This window comes from Carassius auratus, unplaced genomic scaffold (genome assembly GCF_003368295.1).
Source record: "Carassius auratus strain Wakin unplaced genomic scaffold, ASM336829v1 scaf_tig00216047, whole genome shotgun sequence".
NCBI classification, from domain to species: Eukaryota; Metazoa; Chordata; class Actinopteri; order Cypriniformes; family Cyprinidae; genus Carassius; species Carassius auratus.
The window spans coordinates 307,968-325,046 of record NW_020528379.1 but is presented as its reverse complement, the minus strand read 5'-3'; the positions used below and the strand labels follow the sequence as shown (position 1 = coordinate 325,046).

At 36.0% G+C, this 17,079-nt stretch overlaps 1 protein-coding gene across 1 annotated transcript in view; it reads left to right on the top strand.

The window, feature by feature from the left end:
* Positions 1 to 474: 474 nt before the first annotated feature.
* Positions 475 to 17,079, top strand: part of LOC113096960 (calmodulin-binding transcription activator 1-like) — a gene marked incomplete at its 3' end in the record, with an annotated part of 313,244 nt that continues 296,639 nt past the window's right edge. Inside the window, exons 1-2 of the mRNA XM_026262176.1 lie at positions 475 to 490; positions 1,053 to 1,156. Coding sequence (XP_026117961.1) covers positions 475 to 490; positions 1,053 to 1,156 — 120 coding nt within the window. The remainder of the gene's footprint in view (positions 491 to 1,052; positions 1,157 to 17,079) is intronic.

The following is a 17,079-nucleotide window of genomic DNA, read 5'->3' as shown; positions in this document are numbered from 1 at the left end:
AATAATCATGACATTAATATAAATATCTCAGAAAATTAAAAATAGATGTCTTATGCACATTTGTTTGCTTCACAGTAGACATTTATTTGAAATTTATTTTAATGATTGTATATGTATAACACAAACACACCACATTTTGTAAGATTATTTTACCCCCCAAAAAGTCTTGCAGATCGCATATATTCTCTTAATTCAAGAAAATTCATTCTGGTCAAAGCTTTTTTTCCACCCATTCATGCATTCATCCTTACTCCTGCAGGGGTTTTACTGGAATGGAATGTGAATGTCATGTTGGTGTAGGTGACAGTGAATGTATAATCAGCAGTTGGTTGTAACAAGGTGATTATAATTGGAGTCAATTTACAGTTGTAGACAATTTCATTGTAATTTAGAAATTCTTCACTGAAAATGAACTTTCATTTAACAATGAAAGTTAAATAGCAGTGATTTGACTGGCCTGCCAAGCTCCTAGGAATGAACGAGAGACAGGGTAAGAATGAAAGAAAGCTTGATATACATCCTTGCCTTAATTGCCCCTGAACAAATTGTATTCCATTTTTCTTTTATCTTTAGCCAGCATTTGTGCTTTTTACTGTTCTTTCAAGCAGTCAGGATCAGGGTGGCTGTGTACTTTATTGGGTAGTTAAAATCTTAATAAAGCTTAGCATCAGTTCCCCTTAAGCCCATGGGAGTGAGTGTCCATTACTGAAACACCTGAATTCTGATGATTCTCATCACAATTTCTCACAATTTCTTTTACCATTTGTCTCTCATAGCGCTCATTAATTCACATTTTTTACCTTCATTCTGCAAGTTGCTCATTAGTCTCTCTTTGCAGTCAGAATAATTGGTGGCCATTAATTAATGATCCTTGTTATGTGCTGTGCATGAAGAATGTAGAAGATCTGCAAAGGATAATCTAAAATTAAATCGTATACTGGTTATGTATTCATACACTGATCCCTATATATTAGCATGCTTACATCAATCCATCATGGGTAGTGATTAATGACACAAACATCTTATTGCCTCTTACTTTTTTTTTTCCGCAGATGAACATGGACATTTGAAAATATACCTGCCCAAAAAGCTGCTTGAATGTCTACCAAAATGCTCTACATTGCCAAAAGAGAGACACAGGTGGAACACCAATGAGGTAAGATAACCTCTCTCCACCATCTGCTGCTGTCTTTTTTTAACTCCTGCTGACTTTATAGAGATAAAACCTTGTTTATTTTAAGCTGTGAAATGGACACAATGTGTTAATAGAAACCTCTCTAGGGATTCTGCAGTCAGGAAACAGCAACTGTGTGATTGGCTTATTTTTGTGGCAGGAGGAACTTGCCTATTTTCCGTGCTGTGCTTGCAGAGGATTTTCACTCACTGGACATAGATTGAGAGTTTTAGGAAACAACAGGTTCATATAGCTTTCTGTATATACAAAGCTCTCATTTTTATGTTTATGCAGATAATACATTTGCAATAGTTTATGATCTACTCAAAAACATTTATGTTCTGTTATTCAATATTTTAGCTCATATTCTGTTGCATTTTTTGGTGGTGAATTGCACAGCAGTTTGTAAGTTAAGACTCCAATGTATTTAAGTTTTGGCCATCTGTTCCAGCATCACTTTTATTCACAGATGTTTAAAGACAGGATGTGATTATTTATGTATTTATTTATTTATTTATTTTGAACTTGGGTGATGAAACTAATCCTGCCCATTAGTGCTGGGTATTGATTCAGATGTGGTGATATGATTCAATTTCGATTCGCAAGCTCTCGATCTATTCTCGATTCTCTATTATAATTTTTTTTTATTACATTCAGTGAATATAGTTTTAATACGAATGTTATTGATATTTAAAAAAAATAACAGTACACATCAGTTTACAAATGGTGAATTGATTTAAAGAAATTAAGAACCACAGGCCTGTATTTTAAGCCTATTCTTTTTTCGTATAGGTTCCTTCTTTAAACAATAATTGGGCCATATAAAATGTTCTTCATATTTTTTCTGGTAATCAGATATAAGGGTATAAAAACATTAATTTATCCTAATCAAATGAAAATTAAACCCTTTTGTTTTTTGGCAAACAAAGTGCTGCAAAAAATAGGTTTACTGTAAAAAAAAAAAAGTGATTATTCTATTAGAAATATAGATTTATTAATATGTATTAGCAGTAGTAGCATTTGAGTATTAAGGCTGCTAAATAGTAATATATTCTGACGTTTCTTAACATTAACTAAACTTATTTTGACGGTTGCCATGAGGAACTTGCAGCTGCTGTGTATGTTATATAATGGTAGTTTCTCAAATGAAATGGTAAAATGCTAATGAAGTGAATCTCAGAGCATCTGGAGATGATATTCGTGTATTCATATCATCATAGTTAGATGGCAGAAGCTAAAAACACCACAAGCGTCATCCGCGCATTTGTGTGTGTACATTTGTACATTCATTTATTGATTGAGGAAATCATGGCGCCTTATGCGTGATATCAATTGCTTCTGCAGATGTATAGTATTCCTATTGCATTTCACCTAAACATTGCTAAACAAGCATATGCCTTTGTTTTTGGATCTCAGCAACAGTATTTCCACCATGATAAACAGCACTGAATGAATGACAGGCTTTCTGTTGGAACATTGTGCAAAGTAAATAAGGGTGACATCTATTGGAGAAGAGTAATGATAAGATTCTCGTTAATCAGATCTTGTTTTAAATGTGTGCTAAAATAAATACAGGAAAAGATCGATTCGAGGCCTTTGAGAGTCGATATTGAATCGACGTCATTTAAAAAAATGATTGAATCCAAAAATCTATTTTTTTTTCTATCTATAATATAAATGCTCTGTTTTCTTTGAACGTCTCTTTATCTCAATCTTCCTTTATTTCCTCTGAGCTCAGCTCAGTATGTCTGTAGTATAGCTTATTGGCGACAAATCGAACATTTTCAGGACTCCTTGAAAGTTTTTCCTGGGGTCAGAAGAACACTGTGTGATTTTATATTCACAATTCAAGGAAACAAAAATATTTGAGGCTTAGAATCATGCAAGTTGTTTCGCTCGGCTCCGTTGTTTATTGACTTTCAGTAGACTCTGACATGAAATTTCAGTCCCCTCTGTGCCACTGCATAGCAGCCTCGCTATCTAACATAGCCATATACCTAATAATCTACATATGAAAATGTGTTTTAAGTATGTTTATCACAGCCTGGAGGCTTTTCAGGCAAAATGTATCAAACAAATAAGAAAAGATAACAAGCCTCTTAGATTTTGGTATTGAAAATGAAAATGTAAAATGTTTTTATTTGTATGACTGTGGGAAGAAAAATCAAAGACTGTTTGCTCCAGCTGTCCTTGACCCATAGGCCAGCCGTTTTAAATTAGTTCATTTCTTTTCAGTGCAGCTACTTTATCATTTAATGGAAATGAGACGGTGTCTTGCTTGATTTTCACATTTTATTTGTTGTTTGTGTTCAGTCTGTCATGTGGCGCTGCTCCCTCCATGCGGAGGCTGCGGGGAGATTGAAACTAAACATTGTTTCACTGCCGTAAGCTAGAGGGATTTTAAATGACTGAGTTTCTCTAAGGAGATTCATAAACTCATAGCTCTGTGAAGGCGATGCAGTTTTATTACAATTGATCCCATTGAAGCACGCATGGCTGTCACACATATATTATGTGACAGGTGTCATCAGAGAACAGGAGACAGTATAACCTTGTGTGTGCATGTCAAGCTTTTTGGGGATTTTTCTTTTTTCTTTTTTTTGTTATCTCTCCCCTCAAATGAATGACATCTTCTTGTGCAGGCTGGTAAAGAGAGCGTCGAGTGCTTTGGTTTTAGTTTGGTTTTTAGTGAGCCTGCCTGCCTCAGTGATATCAAAACGCCTGCAATAGCCACATACATAACTCACATGTCACCTTTACATCAATTTCAGCTATGCCAAAAGTCCCCAGTGACAAATCACTGACACAGCCCTCTTAAAGGGATATTTATGAATTGAATACACTGCTTTATCCCTCTGCAAAAAAATTTTTCGGAGTGACAAGTGGCTTTTTTGAAAGGAAAGAGGTGTAGATATGAATGACAATGCTGAAATAGACATTGAAAGCACCAGCCGTTGAATGTTTGTGTCTTGTCAGATTTAGCTCTGAATGTGGTTCTAGTCATTTTGTTGAATAGTTTGTTTTTGAAGTGCAAATACGGCATTGTGGGATATGGTTGATTTGTTTGGCTTTATTTCCATGTAATATGATGCAATATCCTGAGTAAAAATTTAGATTTCTGAACTATGTATGTGCACTCGACATTCAGAGGTTGTCAGTTTATATCAGGCATTATGTGTCTGTAAATTGTGGTCTGGTTTGAAATGAAGTGAACTAGAATATTGCTTCAGATCAGCGGCTGACATTCTAGTTGAAGCTGATAGTTTAACGCATTTGACCTGTGTTGTGCTTGCAGTCAAAATGTAATTAATTTGTTTAAAATGTATGTATGCTCTTAATGTGCAATGATGTCATCTTTGTCCTGGTATTTTAGGAAAGAAAGAAATCAAGAACTTCCAGAAGTTCTTTTAATGTTTCCCCCCAATTCTTTAAGGAAACAAAATAAAAAAATGAAACCTAGGTATTATATTCCTCAATCTGCATACAAATGCTTGTAAAACGCAAACTCTAAACTCAGTACAAATCTGCAATAATGAAATAATATAATAAAATTACCTGTATTTTACAGACTTCTAGGCTATGTTACATAGATTTCTCCAAAGAGAATCATTGTAATGATATTAAGGTTCAACTACAGGCACTATTATACTATTCTTCAACTACAGGCACTTTTTTTGTCTTTTATTATTTTTTTTTTATACCTCTACTTTCTGCTACTTCTAAATCTTTATGTAAATATTTATTTTTTATTTTTTATTTATCCTTGTCCCAGGCTTATTATATTTGCTGATCATCTGTTAGATGATAACTGATTATCTAAATCTTCTTGTATGAGGTTTTCCCGGTAACGGCTGAACACAAAGCAGTGCTACTCTACTAGATGAAATAAAAATGCCTTCGAAAGATAGTAGGTTTCCTTCAAAGATAAATTCATATTAAACACTTGTGCCGTATTTTGATTTTGAAATGTGCAGGGCTCATGTTTATGCAATGAAGTGAAACTGTCAAAGCCTTTTGGAAAAGTCAGTGTTGATATTGTGGTGAGCCACAACAAATAAATCAATGTATGGGAAACACTGGTAATGTATATTGAAATATCGTAAATGTATTTAAAAATCATATCACCAATATTTTTATCACAATATATTTTGATATTGAATTATTCTTCAGCCCTAGTCTACAATGAGTCACTGATGACAGAGTGAGAGGTATTAAGCAGTCTTATTGCTGCTGATTATGTGACTCTTACTGAAAGTGACACGTCTTGTATTTCCTCTATATCCCATCTGCTGTTCTTCCCAAAAAAAAATTTTCTCAAAATAATGTCTTCTTAACGATGAGGTCTCAATTGGAGTTTAAGTGGGCAAAAAATATACAGGATCAACCTCAAATCAACCCAAATTTGTCACCACCTCCGTTGTGGTTTTTTATTCTCTCACCAAGTCTGATGTTGTTTGAGTTTCCCTCATGTAACATGCAGTTCTTGTGGTGTATTTTGCCAGTTCTCCCAAGGATCAAACTCAGTCAGGGATTTTTCTCTCAGAAGAAAAGACTTTATTTTAAGCAAAACAAAGTCGAGAGCTTGTTGCAAGAAGTTCTGTCGAAATGCTAGGTTGCATCTCATTATATACCGTATACAGGGCGTTTCCAAATAGTAAAACTTTTCCTTTAGATTACACTTTACCTAAGTCCCTAGGGAGGGGAGGTCCTTAATGTATGTCTAACCATATGTTATTCATTAGCCCTGTACATTCCTGCACGTAAGCATATTCCTTTATCCATTACCTATAGGATTATAATGGAAAAACAACTAGCAACAAAAATGGCTAGATTCACATTGATTATTCTGGATTGATTAAAATCTTACTAATAAAAATCTTCCACATATTCTCCCCTTTGAGACTTAATAAGTCTCACATTTGATTATTCTTATCCAGAGTGCTACTCCATAATCCAGTCATATTAGTTACACTACCTAGTGACTAAATAAGTCACATTGTATTATCCCCAGTGACTAGATTATGAAATTCCACTCTGAGGGATTACTGGACCAAACATCTCTCTCCTACTTTGACATGGAGTGAGTAAAAGATCCAGTCTCCCTAACCCCTCTTTAATAGTAGACATTGTTAAAAGCATGAATATGCAATTGGTTCAGCATTTGCCTGGTTATCACAGTTTTGTATAAAAGGCGTAAAAATACATACACATACAAATACAAATCACATCACACATTGAATATCACAAGATTATAAGAGTTGACCTTCAGCTTAGATACCTTATGTATCAATTTCCCATTATTTTGATATCTTTGAATTTAATTTGCTTAACTGTGGCTTTGACTAGTGACCTCAATATAGGAAGTATACAGTAAAATAGTAAATATCCTGTCATTAATGCCATTCCTAAAAACTTTCCCTATTTAATTATAAACTATGCTCCACATGCTCCTAACTGTGAATCAAACCAGTCTTACATTTTATTATCTTTTCCAACATTTTCTTTATCACCATTCTTAGCCTTTTCAATTTGATCAGTTCTTCATTAAATGCTCCCTTCTATAAATACAGCATTGTCCCCCAAACATAACACATACTTTTCCTTCTTCAGTTTACAAATCTTGAGCTTTTCTATTTTGCTCCTTTCATTCTATTCTCCCTTCAAATCTTCCTACATCTATATTTCCCTTCTAATAACCTCCAAATTCTTGATCTGACATTACTTGACATTCTCTTTCCACCTTTTCTTTTCTATTTGTTGGCTCATATCTGCACCCAAGTATTTTGATCTCATTAGCAGTCCCATCACTCTCTCATTCCACCTTCACCAGGGAGACTCTTTGCGAGTCGTTGCAATGGTCTTTCCCTCGTTGGCAAGGGTGGGTCGTTACTAGCACGCCCTTCATCCCTCACTTCATGCTGTGTGGAGTTTTTGAAGCTGGTTGGAGTATTTTAAGGTTAGAGATGTGAACTCAGGTGTCACTCTGTAACCGTTTTGCTGATTAATGCAAGGCTCTTTCTTGAGATCATAACTGCACCCTCACTGGTTCTCTTTGACGGAGCGAAGCATTCCTTGGCTTTACTGGAACTGCTGTCACCTGTAAATGGAAAACTTCAGAGTTTTTTGTTAGTGTTATCAAGCATGCTTATTTGTTCATCTGCTAGTCGTCCTTCTTGGTGTGACCTGTGGAAATGTAATGTGGGTTGAGGGCTGTCTTGGCCCCTTTTTGAGTTTTCACAATTCCTGTGCTGTCTTTACTATTTTTTAATTCCTTTCAATTTTAATCTGAGCAATTTGCTTATTTTGTTATCTCTTTGTTTTGTAAACTGAGTTCCACTATATCACTGGATAATTTATCTAGGCCTATGTTGCTCAGTAGCACAGGCCTTTTGCCCTGGAAAACACTCAACCCACTGCATTTATTTTAACAGTCAGAAAGATAATATTTCATCTTTTTGACACAATCTGCTCCATCATGATATGCTGAAAAGAAAGTTAAATGTTGGGTAGACAGAGCAAGCGTGCTTTGCTCTGCCTTCCCATGTATTACGCTGCGCATGTGTGGCACTGTTTTTATTTCTGCCACAACAAAGACCTTGGTACTGACCAGGAAACTTAACCAAATTCATCCATGGTCATTATTTGTCTGGGCATAAATTTGCCCTGTGGGCCCACATTCAAATTTGTATACAGCTGTTTGGGCAAATTGATTGAATTGCCTCAGTGTCTCGTCAGACACTCTCTTTCATGCCATACAACACCATCATTCATACTTTTTCACACACTTTCACTCCCCCTTTTTTTTCTTTTTTTTTTTTTTTCAAAAACTTTTCTTTTCTTTCTTTCCTTCCTTTTTCCAAAATCTCCTAGATTAATTTGTTTAGAGTATTAGGCCTAGGCATTGGGCATTTGAGAGAGCCAATTATCATTTCTCAAATGTCATGTGTTTGTCTAATTTAAAGTTTAGTCAAATACTTTTTTGTTATTGCTCATGAGCAACTCTGAGAAGAGGATTGGAGATCTCTGTAAATCTTGGATCCATGACCATCTACATTTCCATCTGGTTATCCCCAGTGATGACAGTATATGTGATTACATGATTTTGGATCTTTGGAATAATCTTTTATTCAATATTATTTTATTCAGTTTTATCTTAGAAAATTACCTTAAAACAAAATGGAGTGACCAATATTTCTATTTTTTCAACCATATATATTTTTCCTATTGTTCATCAAGATACCCTTTTTATTTATTTATTTATTCTCTTCTTTCCCAAAGCGCTCAGCATTGTTGTCAAGTATTCAGTTATGCACTTTCCCCTAGTTGTTTAATGAAACTGTCTTACTATGCCAAATCCAGCTCCATGTTTATCTGATTGGTGAGTCAAGTACTCACTTCTGTCTGTCAAAGTTATTTTTTCTTTAAGACATGAGGCTGGACTGGTACCTATTGAAAAGCAGATTGAGAAAGTTAGTTAAAACATAGAATTTAAGGAAGTGCTGTGAGACCAGTGAATAATCAAGATTAAAACATAGTAAATAAAATAATGAAATAAAATAATTAACATTTGAAGCAGTCTCTATAGTGTTCATTGAATATGCAGGACCTGTGCACTGAAGGGATGGAAGTCCTTATGGTCAGATCATCAGCCTGGGCTGTTGTACTGGGTCGTCAGTCTGTGATGGCACTTAAAGACCTGATGTTGTGGTGTACGGTCTCCGTTGTTTTTCTGCTTCTTCTCAGTCTGGCTTCTGGTTGCTTTCTGCCAGAGTTTTGCATTTCATAATGTTCTTTTCAACCTCAGGAAAAGTCTCAAGTGAAAGATTCACCTTTTCCTGCTTTGATTCAGTCTTTCCCCTTGCTGAAGTGTGTTCTTCTCTTTTTAAGAGGGGAGGGGAACATCCATCAGCCCCTCCCTCTTCTTCTCTCTGCAGCTGTGTTTGCTGCTTTGCCATTCCTCGAAAGACTCCATCTCATTGCTTTCCTTTGTCAAGGCACTGTTCCAGAAGTCATCTGAAAGTTTAACACTCAGAGACTGCATTAATCAAATGCATCTTTGTAACTTCTGACCAAATTGTTTCTGAGCACTCAGCTCTTTTTCAAATTTTAATCCTCCTCTTTCAGTGGTCCCTTAATAAAAACTAAATCATCTGGTTGAAAACAGCAGTTCTCTTATTCTTTGTTAGTTAAGCAAGTTCTTCATTGCAGGAAAATAGCAAGCATTTTTTCTTCTTTGCAAAATGCAGAAATCAGCTACCTTTATTATCTAAGTATACTGCAATAAAATAAAATAAACCTTCCTTTTATAACAGTCAGACATGCATATGGTAAAATAAAGACTTCAATCATAATTTTTCTTCTATATTTGCATACATGATTCAGAATAATCTGGTATTTGTGAATTAATGTTTCCTAACCAACAGAAAATAATTCCTATTATTGTAAATAAAATAATTAAATCTAATTCTTTAAGCAACTAGTTCCCTTCCTATTGTAAAATACCTATAGCTTTTGAATCAAAATGTCTATTAACTTGGTCACCCAATCTTGCTTTCATTCCACATTGCACAAGTTATTTCTTTTATTTTTTACATTTACACAAGCCCAATCTCTGAAACTCTGTAATGGATTAACTTTCATACTGTGTCCCAGGGATAACAAGATACAAATTCTAGATGTTTTCACGTATTAAAAAAAGTTTTAAGCATGTGCATATTTTAAATTAATCTATTCAGACAAGTTATTAAATAATAAATGCATATCTTATTTTAATTAATTTATTATTATTTCTATATTCCACCATATCTGCCATTTCTATATTAGTCCATTTCTTGGAACATTTGTATTTATTTTTCTCTAAAACAACCTTCCTTCAGTTGACTTTATTGTTTTAGGGCTCCTGCATTCCTTTCTCAACACCAGTCTCAGTAACCTGATCACTCTCAAGTGATGGTCCAGGAGGGGAGAGCACCTCTTGCTCCACCCATGTGATACAACTTTACTGTGGAAACGTCCTCCTTTGTTCTCACTCCCACTGCACTGGGCTCAGAAAATTTTCTCCCCTTTCACACAGACATCCTAAATGCAAAAATCTATTATAGATCTTGGTTCAAACTTTATTGATGCTATTTTCCTAAATCCATTCACACTTGCTACACTCTTTATTGAGCCAGAGTGCTTATTCTTGCATACTTTTTCCCTTTATCTAAGGGATAATCACACATTAATTGTCCTTTTATTATCAAGGCTCATAATACATTCATCCCCCTCAAGTGGATACTAGCTGCGTCCAACTCCACCCAGCCACCCTGAAGTGACGGTCCAAGAATGGTGCGCAACTTTTACCCACCCAACACAGAATTTCTTTGTTCCCACATTCATTCAGTCCGGACACCGATACATTCACACAACAAAACACAGCTCTTCCTAGAGCTCGCTCTACCTAGAGCGTCCTTAAGGGCCCATCTATTCAGTCCTTCGAGAATTTCACTTATACATTCTCAAAGCGGTATCCATGGGACTTTTCCTCGCGATTCCTTAACTAATCTGCTTATCCGTTTATCACTGTCCTACCTAGGCCCAGCTATCCGATAAACACAGACACACAGCATGCCATGTCTTTCTGCCTACACCATATTTGTCTTAAATCGAGGTTGCCTTCCAAGGCCTTCCTATTAATAAACCAAATATGTGCATGCAGTTATTTCTTCTGGAGTAAAACCCCTTTTTCAATTTAGATATCATATTATTTTTCTAAATTTGGAAGAGCAGATTTTAAGTGTCCTTACCACTCAGAGCTGACCAGTCAACAACACACACTAATTATATAAGACAAAAATGCTTACCTTATTCTATGGTGGCCACCACTGTGTGTGTGTTGCTCATCAGTCAGCTCAAGAGCAGTCGTCCACTCTGCTCCTTTCCAGTCCCATCTGGGGTGCCAAATCTGTGGTGTATTTTGCCAGTTCTCCCAAGGATCAAACTCAGTCAGGGATTTTTCTCTCAGAAGAAAAGACTTTATTTTAAGCAAAACAAAGTCGAGAGCTTGTTGCAAGAAGTTCTGTCGAAATGCTAGGTTGCATCTCATTATATACCGTATACAGGGCGTTTCCAAATAGTAAAACTTTTCCTTTAGATTACACTTTACCTAAGTCCCTAGGGAGGGGAGGTCCTTAATGTATGTCTAACCATATGTTATTCATTAGCCCTGTACATTCCTGCACGTAAGCATATTCCTTTATCCATTACCTATAGGATTATAATGGAAAAACAACTAGCAACAAAAATGGCTAGATTCACATTGATTATTCTGGATTGATTAAAATCTTACTAATAAAAATCTTCCACATATTCCATGTTGAAGTGCAGTCAGATGACAGTGTAGCATATACACAGGGTACAGGTATGTGTGTTAAATATACCTATAGATGATTGGATTACAAAAGATAAAGTTAGTCTCAGGGAGGTGTTGAAAAAGCAAATAATAACACAGAGACAGATAATTTAGATTTTGTGTTGGTACCATGTATTAAGTGAAACAAAGACAAACAATAACAACAATACCCCAAAATATTTCAAATCTGCAGAGAAGTTCAGTAGTTCACAGAGGGTAAACAACAACTTGTAACTCAGAAAAACTAAATACTTAAAACCATAGCTTTGAAACAAAGTGCTAGGTTTACATTACAATTTATAAACCCCAATAGAACTCCATAGGGATGGATACAATACAACGAGATGGCTTAATGCTATAAGCATTAAGCTAGCAGAACCCGTCATTATAATAAGGATGCCAATAAAGTTGTCAGTGCCATAATAACATGCTAGCGGACACAACAACAAACAGACTCACCAATTCCTACAGATATTCGACACACCGTGGCACTAGTCGGCTTCTAAAGACGACGGTGGTGGACATTACAAATACAGGATCGCATGCTAGAATTAAACAAGCATTTAAGATGGAAATAAGCGAAAAAGCATTGTTTGTATAAAGACATACCGAGTGCAACTGCTCCGGTGGCTTCCCCCTCACACTACTGATTGGGGAAACTCACCGCAGCTTGTAAAACATGCTTGCATGCTATGATTGGTTGAAAGCATTCACTGAACCTACCATGTGACTCCTGCACGACGATATGAATGAAGGGTGTGTTCAGGTGACTGGGAAAATAGAACCATATAATTTTACTATTTATATTTTACTTTAATTTTATTAATTAATTTTACTATTATTCTCTATTTATATTTACCCTGGGTTACAACAGCATAAATTCTAATGTAGTCAGGCTAGCTGGATTGCAGCGGTCATGTGTGGGAGCCCAACTTACTTTTACTGGATGTTCTGCACTCTGGATTAGGGCTATAGTATTAAGCACCAAAGGTCAACTATACATTGGATTGGTTCATCTTTAAATAAAAAAGTAAAATAAGGGGAAAAAAAGGGAAGATATATTGAAGTGTGGTGTATTATATCTGTGAGACAGTCTTTATTTTAACAGTTTAAGAACATTGAACATCTTGGAAAGAATTTCGTCTTGATTGTCAAAACTGAATGTAGGGCTGCACAATCAAATTTATAATCGCAATTATAATTACATAATAATTCAAAGTGTCAATTAATTGTTTAAAGTCCACTAATGTATTATATTATTATGATATTTATTATTATTATTTTCTACATGTTATCTTAAGGGTTTTTCCATTGCTTAATTACATGCAGTTTGAATGTTGAATGGAGGATAACAGACAGCCACAGCGGAGAGAAGAATTTATGTGAACTTAAATTTTACGACTTTAATATTCATCTGTACCTTACGTTAAACTATCGAAAGGTTTCAAAAGACATTATAGTGCTTTATAATGTTTTTGTGCCTTTCATGGGGCTTAATAATGACACAAAATAGAATACGCACAATATCAGATTTGGATCAGTCTCGTCTCACCGATATCCGATCCAGGAGAAAATGGCAGTATAGGAGTCGATAGTGCATCCCTAATTTTAAAAACATGCAGGATCACATAATTGGACTTTGAACGATTAGCTGCTGCTTTGAGCTATTATGTAATTGTGGCAGCTGTAATCTTAATCATGATTAGAAATTTGATTAATTGTGCAGCCCTAGCTTTGGGCCATATTTAAATCTGTCGTCTTTTCTTGTGTGCATTCATAGGGAGAATGTGGGTTGGATTAAATTTCAAGCATTTGGTGGAAAGTTAGATTAACCAGTCTGCTAAAAATGAGGTAGATGGCAAGAGGACAATGTAATGATGTAGGTGGTTTAAAAGAGGAGAGTGCACAAGGAACTGCTCTGCTTTTAAACTGTCAGAAGGAGATTTGAAGAAAATATGGGCTAAGTACTGACAATTTATTTAACTGTAGCAACCTCATCACCACAGCCTTAATAACAGAAAAAATAGGCTTCACAATAAAGGCACAACAGATAACAGAGTTTGAGCCAAACACAAAAACTTATTAGAAAGGGGATCTATGAGATCTGACAATGCCTTCCATGAACAGATATCAAAAGAACAGGTTTATTCAGGTGAGATATGTGAAAAGTTAATATCTAAAGAACTCTGTTAGTCACATTTGACTTTGCTGACATAATCTGGCATAAATAATCCACATATGGGCAATATTATTTTAAATGTTAATGGTATACAGTGGCTTTTGTGGTAACAATTTTATAGAAACCTCCTCCTCAGGTTCTTTTCATTTGGTTTTATCATCCTTTCGGGACATGATTTCTGGTCTTCTACAAGTCCTACCATATATGGACGACAGTAACCCTTGATTTCCAAACGCTAGTTTTCAGAAAGATTTCCCTCAACATAGCAAAATTTTGGAGCACACATTCCATCCTGCTTGGCATAGTCCTTCTCATTATGAAATGACATGCAAGTTCAGTTGGCTTGAGAACCAGTGAGGTACAAGTAAGGAATGATGACTTCTGGTAATCTTCTAAGATGGTTTCTCATCAAAAAAGGGCATCTAGCATGTGAAAAGTATCAGCAGCACTATCAGAAGACCAAAAAAGTGCTGGCCTCTGAAGGACCCTCTGGAGAGGGAAACAGGCAGAAGAAGAGGAGCTATTGTGACATTTGGCCTCTAATGAGTGGCAGCCACTTAAGACTTGTGAACCTTCTCTCAAAGTCCAACTGTGGGATGAGAGCGCATCAGCTCAGTCGCTCTAAAAACTTCTACACATTTAATGCCCTGTCATCAGGACTAATCCTCTCCGCCCAACACTGTTGTGGCACAGTGCCCACGTGCAATATGCCTCTGCTCCTGCTGGGGTGCCATCGTGGATGCACATGGCACTGGAGCAGCCCAGGGAGAGTCGTGGGCAGAGAGAACAGAATCTTCCGGTTACAGTCACATCCGGTGGCAACGTCCAGAGAGAGGGTTCAGATCACGCAGGATGTGGTGGGACTGGAGAAAAGAGAGGTTTTGTTCACTGGGCCAGAAATGACTGCATTTCACCCACCAAATCAGAGACAATATGATACCCCTCGTGAGAGTCGATGCACCTGCTGAAGAAGGCCATTTACAGATTAAATACTGATCAGAGCAATCTTCTGTTTTTGATTACAGGATTGAGAGCCTCCCGGTGCAGAATTGTCCTCAAGGTTACAACGGAGTGGTTAAATTCACACGAAATGCTTGTTAGGTACATTAGTCTTAGAATAGGGATTATCATCTTCGTCATGATGTGAATGTTGATTTGCCTTGCTTTTGTAAAGCTTTGTGTTTACCTTTGTGTTACGTGACTGTCTGACCTGTTTTCTTACCCCTCTTCTTTAAGAAAAGTAGCAATAGAGGTGCTAGCCTAAAGGCATTTGCACATTGAGTTTGATCTTTTCTTCTGAAATTTAAAAACAATAAATATGACCTCAAGTCATGTTAGTCACATTTACAACCTCCTCCTGAAACATTCGTCCAAATTCCGATCAGGTTCGATTTTCTGTGTTTTAGCATCTGTAGCAAGCATTTTGATTGGAAAGGATGACAAATACAAACCACCTAAACCCCCCACCCAGAAAAAAGAACTGTGTATGAACAAAAGGAAACCTCTGTGTAACCTTTGTGTTACTTGTTTGTAGTAGTAATTTGTAATATGAGGCTGTGGTTCATTCACTTGCCACCAGCTTGATTTAGTTAAATTGCCTTGTCTGCTGCTGATATAATTAATCTGACATTGCACCGATATTAAAATTCTCTCTGAAGAGCCAATAATTATTTTCATGTTACATCTGATAACAAATACATGGCCGATATTATAAATTAAATCAATAGTTTTTCTCTTGAACAAGATGTTTGAACAAGAGCCCAGCAATTATTCAACAACAGCTGTCTAAATATTCATTATTTACAGATACAGTGGAATTATATCACTGATATTATCCATAAATCTTGTGTATTCCTATAATTGAAGTACATTTCAAAGTTCATATCCACGTAGACAGTTGTTTGTTTGTGTTAAGCACTATCACAGAGTAATATTTTTTTTTCAGTAACACAGTGAGCGGGGTACTGCATCTTTTATGTGGCTGTCATATTGACTTCCAGTGTCATCAAATGCAGACACTCATTTTTTTTTCTTGCTCATCTTGTTTTTCTTGTAGAAAGTAAATCTTTTCTTTATGTCAGTAGAGGCTGCTTCGTATTGCTCTTATTATGGTTGCCAAAGTGTCTGATCCCAGACTAAAATCTAGTTTGGCAGAGATCTGTTCCAGCATTAGATGGCTAGAATGCTGATGTATTGGCCTGTCTGTGTCTTTCAGAGTTTAGACTGCTTGTTATTTGGACTGGTAACCTCCAGTTCTTCTCGGCCTGCTTCTTTCATTGCTTCTATTCCTTAGGGCCTCCCTATAGCCCACCCAGACAAGCCTGAGCTCATTAGGACATTTTTCCTGGATTAAAGTCTTCCTTTATGGATTACATCAGTTAAAATGGTTTGAGCAGTTCTTGTCACAGAGACAGGTATTTTACTTTTAACGACTCGTTTGGCTTATTACCGCAGTTTGATGTTTTTGGAAGATGTTTGCACTTTAAACAAATGTATGTTAGTTGTTACCGTTTGATCTAGCGTAATCGAACCTCACTCTACCTGTGATTGAATGTTTGTCTTCTTTTGATGTTGTAAATGGGACGATCCTCTCAACTGTGAAAAATTAAAATTGCCCTGTATGAATTGCAAGTGTTTACTGAGAAGTTCATTAGCCTCTCTGGGGCAATCAGTAGAAATTAACTTGTTTACTTGTTTGTTTTTGGTAAGAGAAATGCTTTAACATTTTTATGAACAGGTGTCCAAAGCATGACTTGAATTTAAAATGTGGTGCTCAGGGGCTTCTTTGGTTGAGCTGTTGATGTCTTTTGATGTCATTTGCACACCAAAACAAATTTCTGTTATTTGTATATTGATATGGATAGATATGAATTTATTTCTCTCTATTTCCTGTTGAATATTTTATAACGTTAGGATTGCTGCCAATATCTCATTTAGGCCATTATGGTTTTGAAAATTACTTTCCTCTTGAATGTGACTGTTGATAAATTCTCCCACATAATCACAATAATGGTTGTGTCATTTGTGTAATGTGTGAAGACAGTACGAATGCACCGGTTAAACGGCCATAATTCGGAACCGGACGGTTTTTGTTGAAAAAACGTGATCAGCAATCGGGCGTGATCAGCAATTTTTTTTTTTTGGTCGATTTGTCTGGAAGTGCACCTGTGCAAAAAAAAGTGTTTCATTCATCCAGTTATGATTCACATCTATATTTTTTTTTTACTTGAGCCAGTTGTAATTTATTTTTCATTGGCTTAAGTAAAAAATATAAATGTGAATCATTACCCATTTTTTTTTTTAATTGGATAAATGAAACACTTTGTTTAAAAC